Here is a 17,286-nt window from a genome sequence, read left to right as displayed (position 1 = left end):
CGAGCGCGGGGAGGGAGGGGAGAGCGGGTCACGACGCTGCCGGGGCGGGGATAACCCCTCACGTGGAGCAGATGAAAGGGCCGCGGCGCGACGGCCGGGGGAACCGAGTGGAGCCTGCGACCCACAAAGCCGCTGCCGCCGCGATGGGGCTGTGAGGCGTCCGCCCTAGCTCGGTCCTCCGCCGGCCCGCGACTATGCCCGGCCGCGCCCGCCCTCCGCGCCCTCCCGCCGCAGGACCATGAGGCCGCGCTCGGGCGGGCGCCCAGGGGCCCCGGGCCGCCGCCGCCGCCGCCGCCCCCGCGGCCCCCGCGGCCACCGCCTGCCGCCACCGCCGCCACTGCCGCTGCTGCTCGGGCTGCTGCTGGCGGCCACGGGGCCCGGCGCGGCGCGGGCCAAGGAGACGGCATTCGTGGAGGTGGTGCTGTTCGAGTCGAGCCCGAGTGGCGACTACACCACCTACACCACCGGCCTCACGGGCCGCTTCTCGCGTGCCGGGGCCACGCTCAGCGCCGAGGGCGAGATCGTGCAGGTAGCTGCCCGCCGCCCGGGCCCCGCGCCGCCGCCGCCACAAGATGGCTCCGGGGGCTGCGCCCGCCGACCCCGCCGCGGGCTGGCTGACTGGCGGGCGGGAGGGGCGGCGAGGAGGCCGGCGGCATCCCGCCCGGGCGGGCGGGACGCGGCCTCCGGGGCACTGCAGCAGGGTCCAGCGCACGTGGGGGCTCTACCTCCCGCGGGTCCGGGGTGGGGGAGGGAGCCGCTGGGCATGGCACCCACTCTCGGGCGGCCCCCGGAGCCCATTGGGTACTTCTGTCTGCCTCAGGTGGAAGTCTCGGGAACTACCTGTTGAATGCCAACTTTGGAAAGACAAGTGTTGAGGAGTTGGTGGCTTGCTACAGGTCGTAGGCTGTGCTTTCCAGCCAATGCATGCTCCTTTTGGGAACGCCCAGGTTTGTCTGAGGGGCTGCACAACATCAGGTTCTTTCCTTGCAACCTGCCGCCAGCCTCACCTGAGTGCTGACCCTTCCAGCAGGGCTCTGGACAAGCAGGCAGGAAACCTGGCGGAGTGGGGATCGGGGGTGCCCAGCAATGGTGGTGGAAGGCAGCCGTCGCTGAGTGCTTCGGATTGCACTGAACCGGAGGGAGACCGCCTGCCCGCCCCTCGGCCAAGGACTAATGTGGAGGCTTGCAAATCGCCAGCCAGGGTCGCTTTCTGACAGGGCCTCCACCTTACTGCAAATGAAAGAGGTTTGCGTTCCAAAGGAAGCTAGCTAGGGGGAGCGTTAAACTGTGCCCACGGTTTGAAGGAGGGACTCTTCCCTGAAGTCTCTGCGGGTGGTTAGCGGGATAGATTTCCCGCTTCCTTGGACATGATTTTATCAACTTGTTAGTAGAGGGCCAGCGCACTTATGGCTGTTAATAGGCGCGCCTCTGGTGGGGGTGATTTGAAATGGTTGGCATGTCTTTGAGCCTTTTGGGGTGATGGGATCGCTGCAGGGCCTAAACTTTGGGCCTTTAGTCTTGGGTGAGTTATAAAGAGAAGGGGGCTGTGCGGACTGACTGTATAGCTGCCTAGAGTGTAGATTGCTTCTTCCTTTCTCTGGTGCGGACTCAGAGCCCAGCCCGCGTAGGACTGCAAGCATGCAGCTTGACTCCTTAGAGGTGTGTCCTTTACAAAGAGGGAGGATGGACCTATGGTGTGATTAATCAGCATTGCCTTACAGGACTCTTGTCTAAAACTTCTATCTGATAAATAGAAGGCAAAACACGTTGATTGAGTTCTGTGACTACAGACAGTTTTTAAAAACTGTTGAACTTTTTTCTTTATAATATTATTATTACCATCTCTTAATATAAAAGCTTTAGAGAGCATGCTTTGCAGACGATTCCTAAACATCTCTATTGCAGCCTTCAAGAATAGTTGAACTTAAATCTTGTTCCTTGCGACTTCTTGCCTCTCTTTGAGGCTTTCACTGTGTCCTGATGGCTTTGGAAATTGTTTGATTTACAGCTTTCCAAAGGCTGGGGTGGCGGGTAGGGGGGTTAACGTGGTTCTTCACTTTTTGAGGAGACTTTTGAAGTTTGTGATTTTTACCTCCAGCGTTTTAACTTATACTCTTTATTCACAGCAGTTTGGCTAGCTATCCATTAAGAGCAGTGCTGTGCTTTGGAGATAATCTTGGGTTCACCATTTAATACAAAATTAGCAGTTTAAACACACCATTTGTAACTATTTTATCCTTGTGAGTAGAGAGATAATGTGTAAATTTGGCAGAAGGAATTTATTCTCTTTTGAAACTTTTTGAAGTGCTTATCTAATTCTTTGTAGTCCATTAGCTTAGCCAAAAAAAGAAAAAAGAAAAATTAAGTCAACAATTGCTAAGAAAAAATGACATAAATGGCATTTAATAAGTTCACCTGTTAAGCAAACACTAATAGGTGTCCTTAATTCCCTTATAAGTGCAATAATATTGGTGGGCTTATCTGAGCTATCTGAACAGCCATTCCTTGGTGCATCCGATATCTTTAATAACTTTATTGTGGTGGCCAACTTGTTGAACTGTGTCCCTAGATGGAGTGCAGTGTGGCTTTTAGGGCTATGTGTGTACAAAGGCTGGTATGCTTTTATTCTTCGAATACTATGCAGTTGAAGAAATTGTTGTGATCCCCGTCTACTGGCTGTGAATTTTTTTTTTTTTTTTTTTTTTTTTTTTTGTGAGAGGGCTGGGGTTGTAGCTCAATGGAAGATTGCTTGCCTAAGCATGTGTGAAGCACTGTGTTCACTTCTCAGCACCACATATAAATAAATAAAATAAAGGTCCATTGACAACTAAAAAAAATTTAAAAAAAGGAATGAATAGGAAAAACAAATAGGTATTCAGCTTCAGATTATTCATGTTTTTTAAGTACTCTGAACTTTTCAAAACCTTTTATGTACTATCTTAAAATACTTAGTGATTTGCATTTAATGTTTTATGATCTTCACAGTTTATTTTCAATAACTAAAACTAAATAGTAGGACTATAGCCTTGCTTTTTTTTTTTTTTTTTTTTTTATATCCAGTGGGGTTCTATAACAGTATTGTTCTTGGTTAAAAAGAGGGGAAAAAAAAAACCTGAAAATTTCTCTCCTTTAAGAATTTTAAGATAAGAAATTGGTTTGTATTATTATTTTTTTCTTTTCCTATTATATACCAATGAAAATATCTGTGTGTTTATACAGTAGATACCTTATCATAGTCTGGCTTGCCCAGCTATTTATAATTAGAGTACTTTTTCAGTCATTTGCATGGGTTAGGGTATGGAGAAGTGTGTGTGTGTGTGTGTGTGTGTGTGTGTGTGTGTGTGTAAGAGAGAGAAGATTGTAATTCAAACCTTGGGATTTAGTCACCAGGAATATTGGTTCTTCCTTGTGCACTTTTAGGCTTAAATAACTATCCCAAGGTCAACAGTATAGTCAGTGTGAAGATATGTGTGTATGTATACATGTGTGTATATATATGTATTTGTACATACACATTTATATATTGTGAATACAGTTATGTAGGTATGAAATTCCATTAATTATTTGTATTATTCATGCAATGTTGTAGCCTATTTGCATGTAGGAGTGTCAGCATGCATTTGGAGAGCTGGAGGAGTTAATTACACTTCTGTAGTTCTGAAGCATGGCACTTTAAAGGTTTTTTAGACATATTGATACATATTTCATCTTTGAGCCAATTTGTTGCTGTTAATGAGATCATTATCTGAAACTTTTAGACTTGGCTATGGAACCCACATGGTTGATGATGTTAAATAAAGAGGCCCGATTAAACACTGGCTAGTGGTATGTGGATTGGTTAAACAAACAAAGAAAATTTGCATTGCTGGAGATGAAAGATTGTTTTAAAGTGGAAATACATTTTTTTCCCCTTGAAGTCAAATATTTAGAAATGCTTTAGAAATTCATTTGTGGAAGGAATCAGAATGATAGATTCTGTGTAACTTTAAAATCAACTTTTCTGGACCCTAGGTCAGATTTGAAGCTGGGAACATTAAGAACTAAATCAATTTTTTCAGCTGTTAGCGGTGGAAGGAGAACTGGGTGGTAGATTAAAAAGGCTGATTAAGGAGCTGGCTCTCTGGCTCAGTGGTAGAGTGCTCGTCTGGCACACATGAGGCCCTGGGTTCGATCCTCAGCACCACATAAAAATAAAATAAAGGTATTAAAAAAAAGACTGATTAAAGTCCTCAAATATCCACTGTTAAACTAAAAGTATCACAGAGAATAATTTTAAGAAACGAATTCCTCTGCCTGTTTCCCTGTCAGTGTGGTTTTTGCAGGTTAGCATTTGATCAAATACTTTCTTTTCATCTCCATTTTGAGCTAACAGGCCTGCCTCTAAAAACTGACTTGGCCTAATAGAACAATTACATGCTGACAGCTGACCTGGATTTACACAGAAGGGATTGCTGACTGTCTTGTCAAATGGGCCTTCATGGGTTAAAGCCAAGCATTTAATTTGGAGGAAGAATTAGGGCTGTATTTTGTGACCTTATAAATTCTTAGAGTCTCCTATTTTCTGTCTTGTACTCTGAGATCTCATGGAACTTACTAGTATAATTCGGAATAAGGATGAAGTTGGGAGTGGGAGATAAGTGTGGAGTCTGTAGACTAAAAGGAAGGCATCTATGGCTTCCATTTATGAGCCTGTGTTGTATACAAGGCAATGTGCCAAGCATGTCATGTGTTTGTCATCTCATCCTGACATTAACTCAGAATTAGCAACTATTGTTAACCCATTTTACAGAGGAGGAAACTGATAGGCAAGTTTAATTCTCTAACCTCACACAGCTAGCAAATGATAAAACCCGGATCGAAACCCAGATCTGTATGGGTTCCTTGATCTTTTTTTTTTTTTTTTTTGCCAGATAAACAACTTTGCTTTGTTAGGATTTTGTTATTAATTTAAGTCTAATGTTTAACGATCTACTACAGGAGTTCTTAACCCAAGGGTCACAGATATCCAGAGATGTCCTGTGAAACTCTGAATTTATTCACACATTCTTGTGAATGGGCACTTTTGTTTTCCTAAGCAGACATGCAAACTTCTTGGATGGTTCTGAAGTGCTACCCTCCTCCCAGGAGGAAAAGAGAAGGTCTGATCTACTACTTGTCATGGACTGGAATAGTCCAGTACTAAGAATTTGAGTGAGGTGATGTGGGGCTTAGGCTGGCAAGAGAAGCAGGAAAGAAGGCTGTGTATTTCTAGGCCTCCACGGAGCATATTAATTTGATAGACATTTACCAGAGCCCTGTTCTACATTGATACTATCTTCTGGTGTTCACAGTCTCTTGTGGTGTTCACAGTCATGTGCATGGATAAATGATAATCCTTCCTGACGGGGTTTTCCCAGTCAGGAAAAAAAAAAGTGAAAAAATAGTCAAATAATTTTTTTTTAATTTAGATGAAGTGCAAAAAGATGATCTGAATACAGGATTTAGGAGGATAGTATGAATGTATTCCTTTCCACAGTTCATTGAAAAATTAAGTGATGTGTCTGTTGGCATTGAAATGCTTTAAGAGCAGCTCCTCACACCTTCCCTCATGGACCTAAACTCTAAGGGAGTAGTTCCATTTGTTTTTATTCACCCCTGGATCCATCCCTGAGACTCCCATACCTGCTACTTACTCATCAGACACTTGATATTTGTTTAATGAATGATGGATTTAGAGTGGACGTCAGGTAGACACTGAGTGTCATGGGGTTTGATTAATTAATGAGAACAACTTTGTCTGGCTTGGCTGATTAACTTCAGGGTTACTTTTCCTTTTTGGTTATTTCCACAAGTTTGCTTGGTTAGAAGGAAAGGATATCTCTCTCTGGTTCCAGAAGACCCACTGGTATTATAAAATTGGGTTATATGGAGAGATCTGTGTGGGGTATGCACATTCCAGGGCAGGATACCTAGCATTATAAAAGTCTCAAGTTAACCTTTTCTAGATAAAACACTACAGACACTGTGGATAAAAAGATGTTTGAATCACTTGTGTCCCCGGGAGTAATTATAAAGGCTTGGTATTCAGAAAATCATCATTAATCTGAATATATGCTAAGTGAAAAATTTTGCTTATGACGGTTTCCCTAGTTTGAAGAATGTGGATTTATAATTTATAGTTCAAGGCAAAGGTGATATTTAAATTAATCTTCATGATCAAAAAGAACCAGTTGTAGTCCTTTAATATGTTAGATAATATGACCAAAATCCAGAGAGGTAAAGCACCTTACTTAGGGCCACATGGAACAACCCAGGGTTAATATTCAGGTCCCCCAACTTCAGGCTTTGTTCTCCCTGGCTGCATCTGAGCAGAGGGTACTGGGGAAGAGCAGATGCAGAAGCATGCCTTATGATCAGGTAGATTGTTGAGGAAAGCCAGGCACTCTTCAATTGTACATTGAGTTTAAGTGGTTGCTTTTCCTCTCTAATTAATTTAAATTGACTCTGTCAGTCTTTGTCAGAACTTTTAAAAATAGCTGCTAATTAAGCTGGTATACACTTGTAGTCCCAACTACTGAGGAGGTTGAGGCAGGAGGCTCTCAAGCTCAGCCTGGGCAATATGATAAGAACCTGTCTCAAAAGAAAAAAAGCTACTAATGATTAATATTACTTACTTACCATGTGCCAGGCCCTGGGTAGTGCTCTGCTCTCATTTAACAGATAAGGTAGGTGACATTTACCAGGTTTTCAGATGAGGAAACTGAGTGGAGAGGTAAAGTCACTTGTCAGAGTCATTGAGCATGTCAGTAAGTAGAGCTGAGATTCAAACTCTGGTCCCTTGGATTCTAAGACATTTCTGTTTTCACAAGACTGCTTCACTTGACACTTCTTGTGATGAGGTTATCAAACTGATGGTGGAATTTAAAGTTGAGCTTAAACCGTGAATGGTTGATCAAGAAGTGGGTCTATATCATCAACTGGGAAAACTCCCTACTCTCACAGAAATTTATTTCCTTCCTTCCTTCCTTCCTTCCTTCCTTCCTTCCTTCCTTCCTTCCTTCCTTTCCAACTTGCTTTCTTCTTTTTGTAATTACAGAAGGATCATTCCAACTTGTTTTTTCCACTAAGAGCCAGGCTGCCAAGTTTGGAAAGAAGGACCAGTGACTTGAAGTATACAACTGTCACTTGATGGCACTTCCGTTGTTTTTGGCTATTGGAAAGCTGGAACAGCTGAAGTATTCTGGCATTTAAAGGGATTTCTGGTGTGAGACACACCTCCTTCCTGTGGCTGACTTTTCAGAGCCATTCGGAGTCTGCATGGCTTTCTCCAAAGAGGTCACGTACTATGTTCATTGCCTTTCTTACTTTGCATAGGCTGCACATTCCCTAATTGTTGATTAAAAGGCTTTAAGAGCCCAAAACTGTGCATCGCCCTGCTCCTTCCTTTGGCAGACATTTAGTGGTGCCCTCTGTCCATCAGACCCCGAATGGGGTGAAGCAGGGAACCCGGATGAGTAAGACTCAGAACCTGCCTGCAGGCAGCTGAGGGTAGGGAGCCAGACCCCAAGCTGTTACTTGCACTGGGACTAAGGCTACTGAGAAGTCCCTGGAATAGGAAACTTGGTCCTGGTACTGAGTTTGGGCCTGGGCAACCCATTGTATGTCACAACACAGTATGTGGATTTAACAGTTTGGCCTTTCCCCCACTCCTTTCTACTTACCTTTGAGGTTAAGGCTGATAACCCCGTTGTGGAGACGTGCCTTTGTACCTGTCAAACAGAATAGGCAGGAGGTAAAGAGTGGAGTCTCTTTGTTCTATTTGTAGCCTGAATGAGATGTTTTAAAATCTGACTTTTAGCAGCTCTGTTGACTCATGATAGTGTGAAAAGAATAAGGTCAGCCGGGCCCATTGTGGTTCAGAGAAGAGCATTTTATTTTTATTACTCTTAAGATGTGTACTCTAAAGACTTAATATTAATCCTCCTCCTCTTCCCAGCAGCTAGTGTGATTATGATTGTTTGGATGTGAGAGTTGATTTGGTGGGGAAAAAAAACTTTGATGACTCTTGGAAGTTTGATGTGAAAATGTATGTTGAAGACTTGTGGCCTCCTGGGGCAGAAGCTGCTGCATTTTTTAAGCGAAAAAAGTAAAAGTAAGGATGGCTTAGCCTAAGTGTATGTAAAATTCCATCCAACACTAAGAATTTGATTAAAACTTGATTTCTGTTTGAACTTGAGTTAATTTTAGTATGTTAACTTGTAAGCAGACAATCACCAAATTCCTACTGTGGATACATTCTTGAGATGAAAAGTTGCTTTTGTATATCCATGATATATAGCTGTGACTTACAGATGTTATTTCTCTGATTTCTCCAGTACAAATGTGGGCTGCCTAATTAATTTCAGTTTATAAAAGAAATTGAGATTGAGCATCTAAGAAAGCTTCTTGAGGCCACAGAGCTGGGATTTCAACTTGGGTCCCCTAAAACCAGTGTTCACTGCCCCACTTGACTCAGGACCCACATGTATTTTAGTGAGATTTAGGCAAAAATGTTAGAATAAATTAAATTTTTATTACCTATAGACAGGGCTCAAACTCTATCTTAAAAAAATCTGTAACTAACTTTAAAAAAGGTGTACAAGTAATACAGGTTTATTACAGAATACTTGGAAAATACAGAAATATATGAAAAAAATTCCCTCTATCTATGCCTAACTCTGTTAACCTTTTTAATACCTGTGTGTTTTGGAAGCTCTTTAATTTTTTCCCCCATGAGCTTATAGGGATCTTAAAAAAAGCTGGGAAAACATGTAGTACCTATAACCCTTTGTCTATCTTGAGTATTTCCTGTTAATAAATGTTGTGAAACATTTTTAGTGACTGTGTAATATGTTCTTATTTTCTGTTATTAGAAGTAGTGTTGGGGCTGGGGATGTGGCTCAGCGGTAGCGCGCTCGCCTGGCATGCGTGCGGCCCGGGTTCGATCCTCAGCACCACATACCAACAAAGATGTTGTGTCCGCCGAGAATTAAAAAATAAATATTAAATATTCTCTCTCTCTCTCTCTCTCCTCTCTCACTCTCTCTTTAAAAAAAAAAAAAAAGAAAAAAAAAGAAGTAGTGTTATGAGGAACAATCTTTCTTTCTTTTTTTTTTTTTTCTTTATTTTCCTTTTTCTGTGCTGGGACTGGAACCCAGGTTCTCCCACATGCTAGGAAAGCACTCTACTGAGCTATATCTCCTTGCTGCTTTCTGTATCCCTTGATTATTATCATGGGATTTTTAGAATTAGGGTCATAAATATAAACATCTAAAAATATTTTTAGTTGTAGATGGATGCAATACCTTTATGTATATATTTTTAAAATATTTATTTCTTTAGTTTTTAGGTGGATACAGTATCTTTATTTCACATTTATGTGGTGCTGAGAATCGAACCCAGTGCCTCACACATGCTAGGTGAGTGCGCTCCCACTTGAGCCACATCCCCAGCCCATACCTTTATATTTTTATGTGGTGCTGAGGATCGAACCCAGGGCCTCCCATATGCTAGGCAAGTGCTCTACCACTCAACCCCAGCCCCAGTCCCAGTCCAGTATAAACATTTTTAAGATTCTTGCTACTTACAGTCAGATTGCTCTGTAGAAAGGTCGTTCTAGATGAGCATACCTGTCTCTCAGCGCACCCCATTCACAATGGATAGTGTGTCATTCTTAAAAAAAATCTAAATAACAGCAGAAAAATAACAAAGTCATAAAGTGAAAGCCTATATATTCCTGCTTTTTAGTAAATAGTGGAATCCTGGCTTTTTTTTTTTTTTTTTTAATAACAGGGATTGAACCCAAGGATGCTTAACCACAGGGCCACATCCCAAACTGTTTTTAAGTTTTGAGACGGGATCTTGCTAAATTGCTGATGCTGGCTTCAGAATCTCGATCCTCCTGCCTCAGCCTCCTGAGCCCCTGGGGATTTCAGGCATGTGCCATTGAGCCCAGCACTAATCCTGTTTTTTTTTTTTTTCTCTGTCATGAGATCTGAGTTATGGCTAGTTCTATGTAGGTACCTTGCATATCCAGCTACCTCCCTATAGGTGTCTCTGAGCACATTTCGGGAGCAGCAGGTTGCCCCTGTGCTCTGGGCAGGGGTGTGGTAGCTGTCTAGGCAGATGGCATTGCTTGGAGGCCTAGAGGAGACATTGTGGCCCAGACCATTGTGCTATCTGTAGACCCGTGGCAACAGATTGTTGCCCAGGAGGGTGCTACTGCATTTGCTGTTCTCTGCCCTGCCTCTTTCTTATAAGGCTTATGAACACCCTGGGTTGGGAAAGGCCAAATAAATCCAGACTTGAATTCAAAGTGACACTGTCAGTTCTTGGTGGGTATAGATACAAATAGAGCCAAGCGTCAGACTCTGAGGGGTACATCTAATGGGCAAGCCTGTGGGCTAAAAACAGTTTCTAGGTATTTTGTTCCATTCCCATTAAATATCTAGAAATTTTACATGTAAATTAACATGTTGAAAAATTAGAAGATCTGGCAACATTAGGTCCCCATGTGGTAACAGCCTGCTGTAGTAGAGTAACTGCACCCTACTTCAGATGGGGCGTGAGCTCTCCAGGTTGTGAGTCTCTATACCATCACCCAGCTTACTTCATAATTAAATTCACCAGTGCCTGATTCTTGTAGGCATTTAAGTTTGCCATCCTTGCTATTTCTGAAAGTTCCAATGTTGAACCCCTTCAGGTTGCACTTTGCAAGACTCCCTTCTCTCCTTTCTCTCCTTCATGTCAGATGTCCATCGGGGGAGCCCCAGGGGTCTCAAGTTATTCTGCTGGTTAAGGTTGTATTGGCCCTGATGTGATCAAAGTGCTCTTACATTGGTGTGGGTGCTTTTATTTTCTCTTGGATTTCTTGAAGGCTGAAGTCTCATATCCTGCGCCTTCATTAGGATCTTTGTCCCTTCTTTCTTTTTGTTCCATGCTTTTAATTAGGAGAGTTACTCTTTGAGATGAAGGGCACCTTGAAAATGGCACAATTTTGCTCTCACAGTGAGGTAACTGTGGGCAGGTGCCTCCTGCCATTGGTCACAAGAGAAACTGGCATTAAAACTCAGGTCTTAGGGATTCTGATGTATTCTTTCTAGAGCAGCATTTCGCTTTATGGTTGTGTTCTAGAAAATCTTCCATGAACCTGGTGCTTTAGTCCCTGATGTACTTTTAGTTGTATCATCTTGGTTTGTCTTCTCACCTGGGAGTACATTCTGCCCAGAAAGAAGGCTGTCTGCCATTTAGGTGGTCCTGGTTGCCAAGCCTTGTCCCATACTTGACACCAAATGCTTTTCTTTTTTTTTTTTTTTTTATTGGACGTTCATAACATTACATAGTTCTTAATACCAAATGCTTTTCTTTGTACCTGATTGTGTATTTTTCCTTAAATGCATTTGACATTGTGAATTCAGCTCCTTTATGTGATTTTTGTAATATAACAGTGTACCTGAAGATGTGACATCTTTTCTGAAATGCCTCTGTCTTGGAGTAGGTAGTGAGCTGGCGGCTAATGGCACATAAAGAATGTTGCAAGCTGACTTGCAAACTGTTTCAAAATTTAAATCAAGTTAGCTTGTGGCTAAGTCAAAGGGGAATGGTGGTGTTCTTATGATGATACTTGGCTTGCTCTACCTCTTGCTGACCTTACTTCTTCATGCCTGCTGTTGCCCAAGCCTTTTTCCTTCTCTATTCCCATCATCTCTTCTTTCCCACCAGATTCATCTTTCTGAATTAACCTCTGATCATACCAGTCCCTTGATCAGAATCTTTTGTGACGTCTTGTTGTTTACTACTGAGCTAAGAGGCTGGCTGGCTCTTTAGTCTTTCATTGTTGCCTCTGGGACTTGGGCCTGTGTATTCCTGCCCTTGTTCCCTGAATGGGTCCCAGTTTTTCCTCCCTCTGTGCTTTCCATTTTGATTGCCCTTCTGCGGAAATATATTACTGCACCCCAACATTCCTGAATGCCATTTTTGCTTTCTCTTTTACCCTTTTCCAGTTTTCCCACGTGCAGCCAAATTTCTAGCCATTCCCATCAAGCATTTTCTTGTTCCACCAGTATGTTTCTCTGAGCCAGAGCACTCCATCTTTCTATTGCCTTGCATGTAAAAATTCTCAGATATTTAAGTGCTTTTAGAGCATTATGCTTCAGGATAGCATAGCGAGGGCGATGCTAGTGTGTCCAGAAAAAGACTGGGCTTTTTGAGGAAAAACTTTCTATGATTGTAGCAACTATTCACAAGCAGTTTTCAGACATGGGTGTGTCCTAGGGCTATTCCAAAGAGTCAGGATGGACCAGACTCTCAAAATAACTTCACCTTGCCTGTGCTCTTTTGGAGGTCTGGGGAAGAGAGGTCGGGTGAGGAAATGACACCTACTAACTCCTTCCAGCCTGCTGTGTGACTGCCTGGGTATGTTCTGAGAGTGCTGGAGAAGGTGACATCACAGCCTGACTGTAGACTTTAGGGATGTGTTTTATTTAAGTATGTATAATATTTGGTGTCACTTTCCCTTAAGGTTTTCTTCTCCCTTTGGAAGCTCTGGCATGAAAATGGCACAATTTTGCTCTCACAGTGAGGTAACTGTGGGCAGGTGCCTCCTGCCATTGGTCACAAGAGAAATTGGCATTAAAACTCAGGCATGGGTCTTGATCTTGTGTTTAAGTGCTAAGTGGGAAGCAGAAATTTAAAGTACTACAGTAGTATGTCTAAAGAGTTCAGCAGGCTATGCATGAAAGAATTTTAGATTTCAAATTAGTGACATTTGATTTTCTGCTCTGCTGGGCCAACAGTAAGCATTTAGGAAATTATTAAATTATTGCTTAGTTGTACATGTTGGCATTGAGGTTTTTACTTTTCGGTTACTGTTGTTGTTTTTTGTGGGACAGTGTCAATTGCATGGGCATGGGGACCTCCAGGAATATTCCAGAGTCTATCTGTGATGTATTGTGTTTTACTTGTACTAGAGGGTTTTTATGACTGCCTTTTCATAGCGTGTTCACTCTGGAAATGTTCCAGTGGCCATCAATAAATGTCACCCTCATTCTAAGCCAAATGAGTAGGTAATATGTAGTTTTGAAGTTTTGATGTTATTAGGTTTAAATCTCTAGGACACATATAAACTAGCTTGTGGCATTAAATGTGCCATGTGGGTGATTTCGAGTTCCAGTGGCAATGGTAATTTTTGCATTTCCTGACTCTTGTGTTTAAATTTGCAGTCTCAACATTGCATCACCATAGGTTTTCACATTTAATGAATATTTATGTTTAACTGAGTTCTATACGAATGCGGTGGTTTCTGACTTGATTATAGCTTGCGTGTGCTGTGGCCAGGAGTGCCCTACAGACAACAGAGTTGGCACACGTCTCAGCATGCCAAGCCCCAGCGGATGTGGTTAGGGACCACGGTGACTGGTGCCTTAGTTGTCATGCCAACCTTGTTTTTGGAAGGGGGTGGGGGCTGTGAAACAACCATGAGATGGGACAGAATAGTTTTGAATATTCCAAGTGGAATTATTCCCTAGAAGTGCCCCTTCAAGAAAGATATTGTAGAAAAGCCTAGAATTTTTATTGCATACTGGATAGCATTAATTGCTTTTCTTAATGATTAATTTTCTTTGGCGAGACTGTTTTAATTGTCCTTTTGCAAGCCTGTGGAACTTATTTGGTGGGCTTTTTGTGTGTGTCTTTCCTACATACTGTAAAGAGGGAATCTTGGCTCTTAACATTACAAACCCTGCCAACATCCCTTGCCCTCTGGTAACTCTGACCTAGTGATGTCTGATTGGAGAAGGGAGAAGGAATAGACCAGGAGGAAGAGTGGATGGGGGACTTTTTCCTGTCTCCTTATTTTCATTTCCTTCTTTTTTTCCCATCTTCCAAGAATAGGATAGTCTTTCCTTGTTTTCCTATTCTTGTATATCAGCAAAGACCATGATCATGGGTGCCATCATCTGTAAGTGGGTTCTTGGGCCCTGCTTTCAAACTTTGGCGAGTAGAATTGAGATGAGGAGAGGAGGGCCGTGTGCTTAGCATCCCACCTCAGTGCCCTTTGCAATGTTGTCTTGCATGATTATTCTGCAGTGCTTGGTATTCTGCAGTGAACTGTCAGAAGGGGAATTGATCAGGCCTAGTAAGCCAGATGGGATTCCAGAAGGTAGAGTGGGATGGACTTGGAGGTGCCATCCATTGTGCTATGTCACTTCTTTATAGAAGGAGACCTGAGCCACTGAAGGCTCACACTGACCAGGTTCAATAGCTTATATAGTCTGGTAGAGGGCTTGTCCTCAAACCTCATCACACAAAAAAACCAAAGGAAAAGTTTCTGTTTCAGAAGAGGGAGGCTAATCGCAAATGTAATTTTCGCTTGTTGACTGGGAGTCAACTTTGATATTCTCTACTAGAATGTAACCTCCTTTAGGGCAGGGTTCATGTCTTAATCTGTTAACACTTCCCCACTTCAGACCAAAGGGCCTATTTGTGCAAAGTATGAAAAGCTGTTGTTTCCTCAGTATACTGACTTCTATTTGTGGCTGTAGGCTGAGAGCAGAGGTGAATAGCACTCCCTAGTGTTCTGAAGTGTGGGAGATGGTGCCGCAAGGTTCTCCTCCTTCTCCCTGTTGACCCATGAGGCCCCTGTCTATAAATGGTTCCTTTTTCTCCAGTGCTTCCCCTGCAGCAATCTGGTTTGCTGTTCTCATTTCTGAGGTCCCTTCCTAGAAAATCAGGGAGCCATAGAATTGTGTGTAAAGTTAGAAAATAGAGATACCAAGGGGGTGTCAGGAATTGAGTATGTGGTTCTCGGCATCTACTTTGGCTGGCTGCTTGTCTACTTGGTGCTAGCTCTCTTTTCTCTCTCTCTCTCTCTCTCTCTCTCTCTCTCTCTCTCTCTCTTTAAATATTTTTTAGTTGTTGATGGACCTTTATTTTATTTATTTGTTTGAGGTGCTGAGAATCGAACCCAGTGCCTCACATATGCTAGGCAAGTGCTTCATCACTGAGGCACAACTCCAGCCACAACCTCTCTTCTTTGAAGGTCGGTTGACTGGAGTATGGAGTTCTGAAACTTTTGGTAACTTATAGTTTAATGGGTGATCCTTTTGTGGGGCTGAAATAGCCCCATTATTTTTTGGGAAAAAATACAAATATATTCCTAATCACCAATTCTCTCTTTTTTTGGTGCAGGGCCCAGAGATTAAAGTCAGGGGCGCTTGACCACTGAGCCCTATCCCAGCCCTATTTTGTATTTTTTTGAGAGACAGGATCTCACTGAGTTGCTTAGGGCCTCGCTGTTGCTGAGGCCGGCTTTGAACTCGAGATCTTCCTACCTCTTGAGCCGCTGGGATTATAGGTGTGCACCACCGCGCTTGGCCCTAGTCACCAACTTTCAAGTTAACTTTTGAACTATAACCTGATTTGTGTACAAATTCTCTTTAGTTCTTATAACTACACCTTTTAAAAGCCAGCTGGATTTGGGAGGACACTTTCTTGTGTCATGAAGCTTTGGCATGGCTAATTAGGAGCGGTAGTTTTCAATTTTGCATTGCAGATACACAGTGTTTGCCAGGTTCCTTAAAGCATATTGTAAGCACTGAAGAGAGAAGTCCTTCTGGGTTTCCTTTGATGATGGGAGAGGCAGCAGAGTGGAGTCAGACTGACACTGCCAGATACCTGCTGTGGAAACTCGGCTTTGCCTCTGGATCTCACAGATTCTTCATCTGTACCATGGAGATAAACCCTTCCTAGACTTGCTGCAAAGATTACACGAGTTACTCAGCATGCAATTGATGTTTAGTCAGGATGGGATGAAGAAAAAGAACATACATAATTTTGTGATGTTCCCCACATATACCTAACATTTAAGTTGTGGTTTCCAGATGGTTGAAAAGTTTTATTCTGAAGTGGTAGCTTTTCCAGGTTACCACTCTTTGAGAGTGATAATACCATGGGAATCTTTTTTTTAAAAAACATGTTCAATGCCATCTTGCTTGTAGCTGTGTTCCTTCTGCCCTGGTGAGGGATCCATGGGCTCCTCAGAGAGAGGCCCAGGCTGTTTGTTCCTCCCTGACTCCCAGTCCCCTCTCTCTTCTCTGTGTCCTGGGAGTGGTGCTTCGCTGAAACTTACCTGCTCATCCCTCCTGTCTGCAGTTAGATTACCGCCAAGCCTCAAGCTTTGTCACTTGGGCATGTGCACACACACACAGACACATGCACATGCTCAGCTGGATGGGAATTATGAGTCTCATGTGCTTCTAGGCTTGCCGTCTGTTGTTGCTGAACCACATGGCCTGTGTTTGGGTAAGACTGCTCTGACGGAAAGCAGGGTGGTTGATTGCGCCTCTGGATCTGGCCAGGGTATGTGGAATGCTGTGATACACTAAGGCCACGCTCTGGGGGCCTAATTATGTGGCAAGCACAAATGACTTCAGCGCTTAGTTTAATCCAGTAAGCAATTTTGCCAAAGCAAATACTTTATTAATCTTACCCCCCCCCCGCCACCAAATTAGACACATTGACTTTTTCTAAAAATGGGAATGATTGGAGTGCATTGTGGGTCTTTTTTTTTTTTTACCCCCCCCATCCCCCTTCCACCAAGGCTGGGCTGTGCATTCCTCTCCTTGAATGGAGAAGGTGATTTCCATCGCTGTCTACCTCCTTCTCTCACATTCCTGAAACCGGGTGATGGAAATAGATGCTCTTTCTGTGAAGGTGTGTGTATACTTTTCTCCATGGGGCTCTGCATCTTCCCCCTTCAGCGCAAAAGAGTGTTTGCTGTCCTGATGGAACTTTCCTGGCTGGGAATTCATCTTGGTTTCCTTGGGATTCTGATTCAGGATGTGTGCAAAGAAAACTTTTTTGGGGTGACTTCTGTTAGTGACCTTGAGTGTATCTGGGAGGCTCAGCCATAATTTCTTGTATGGCTTGTGAGCGAGGTCAGTAGGACTTCCTACCCCATGCCCTGCGTCTCTCCTCAGAGTGTGTTGGGGCAAAGGGCAACTCACAGGGTAGAACAAATCTGGGATTAGAAAGTGAGTTTATTCTTATCTAAACTAGAAAAAAAAAAAGACCTCCAAATAAGCAAGCAACCTAACCGCACCTCAGAAAACATTTCTTGGTTAACCTCTTCCTTCCTCTTCTTCATGTGGCCTCTGCCTTTAAGTCTAAGTTGACTTGTTGGGATTTATCGGCTTTGAAGTTCTAAGGTGCTATTTTAGTATTTTTCTTTCACATTGCAGGTTTTGAGGCTGATTTAACTAGATTCTGGAG

At 43.1% G+C, this 17,286-nt stretch overlaps 1 protein-coding gene across 2 annotated transcripts in view; it reads left to right on the top strand.

Annotated features, from left to right (window-relative positions):
- The first annotated feature begins 238 nt into the window (after positions 1-238).
- The window catches only part of Znrf3 (zinc and ring finger 3), a 145,799-nt gene continuing 128,751 nt past the window's right edge, over positions 239-17,286 (top strand). Inside the window, exon 1 of one of the 2 annotated variants that reach the window (XM_077796811.1) lies at positions 239-529. In XM_077796811.1, coding sequence (XP_077652937.1) covers positions 239-529 — 291 coding nt within the window. The remainder of the gene's footprint in view (positions 530-17,286) is intronic. The other variant, XM_077796812.1, reaches the window with a different exon arrangement.

The sequence above is a fragment of the Urocitellus parryii genome, chromosome 3, assembly GCF_045843805.1.
Source record: "Urocitellus parryii isolate mUroPar1 chromosome 3, mUroPar1.hap1, whole genome shotgun sequence".
Classification (NCBI taxonomy): Eukaryota; Metazoa; Chordata; class Mammalia; order Rodentia; family Sciuridae; genus Urocitellus; species Urocitellus parryii.
The sequence above is the reverse complement of the archived record's forward strand: the minus strand, read 5'-3'. Positions and strand labels throughout refer to the sequence as shown.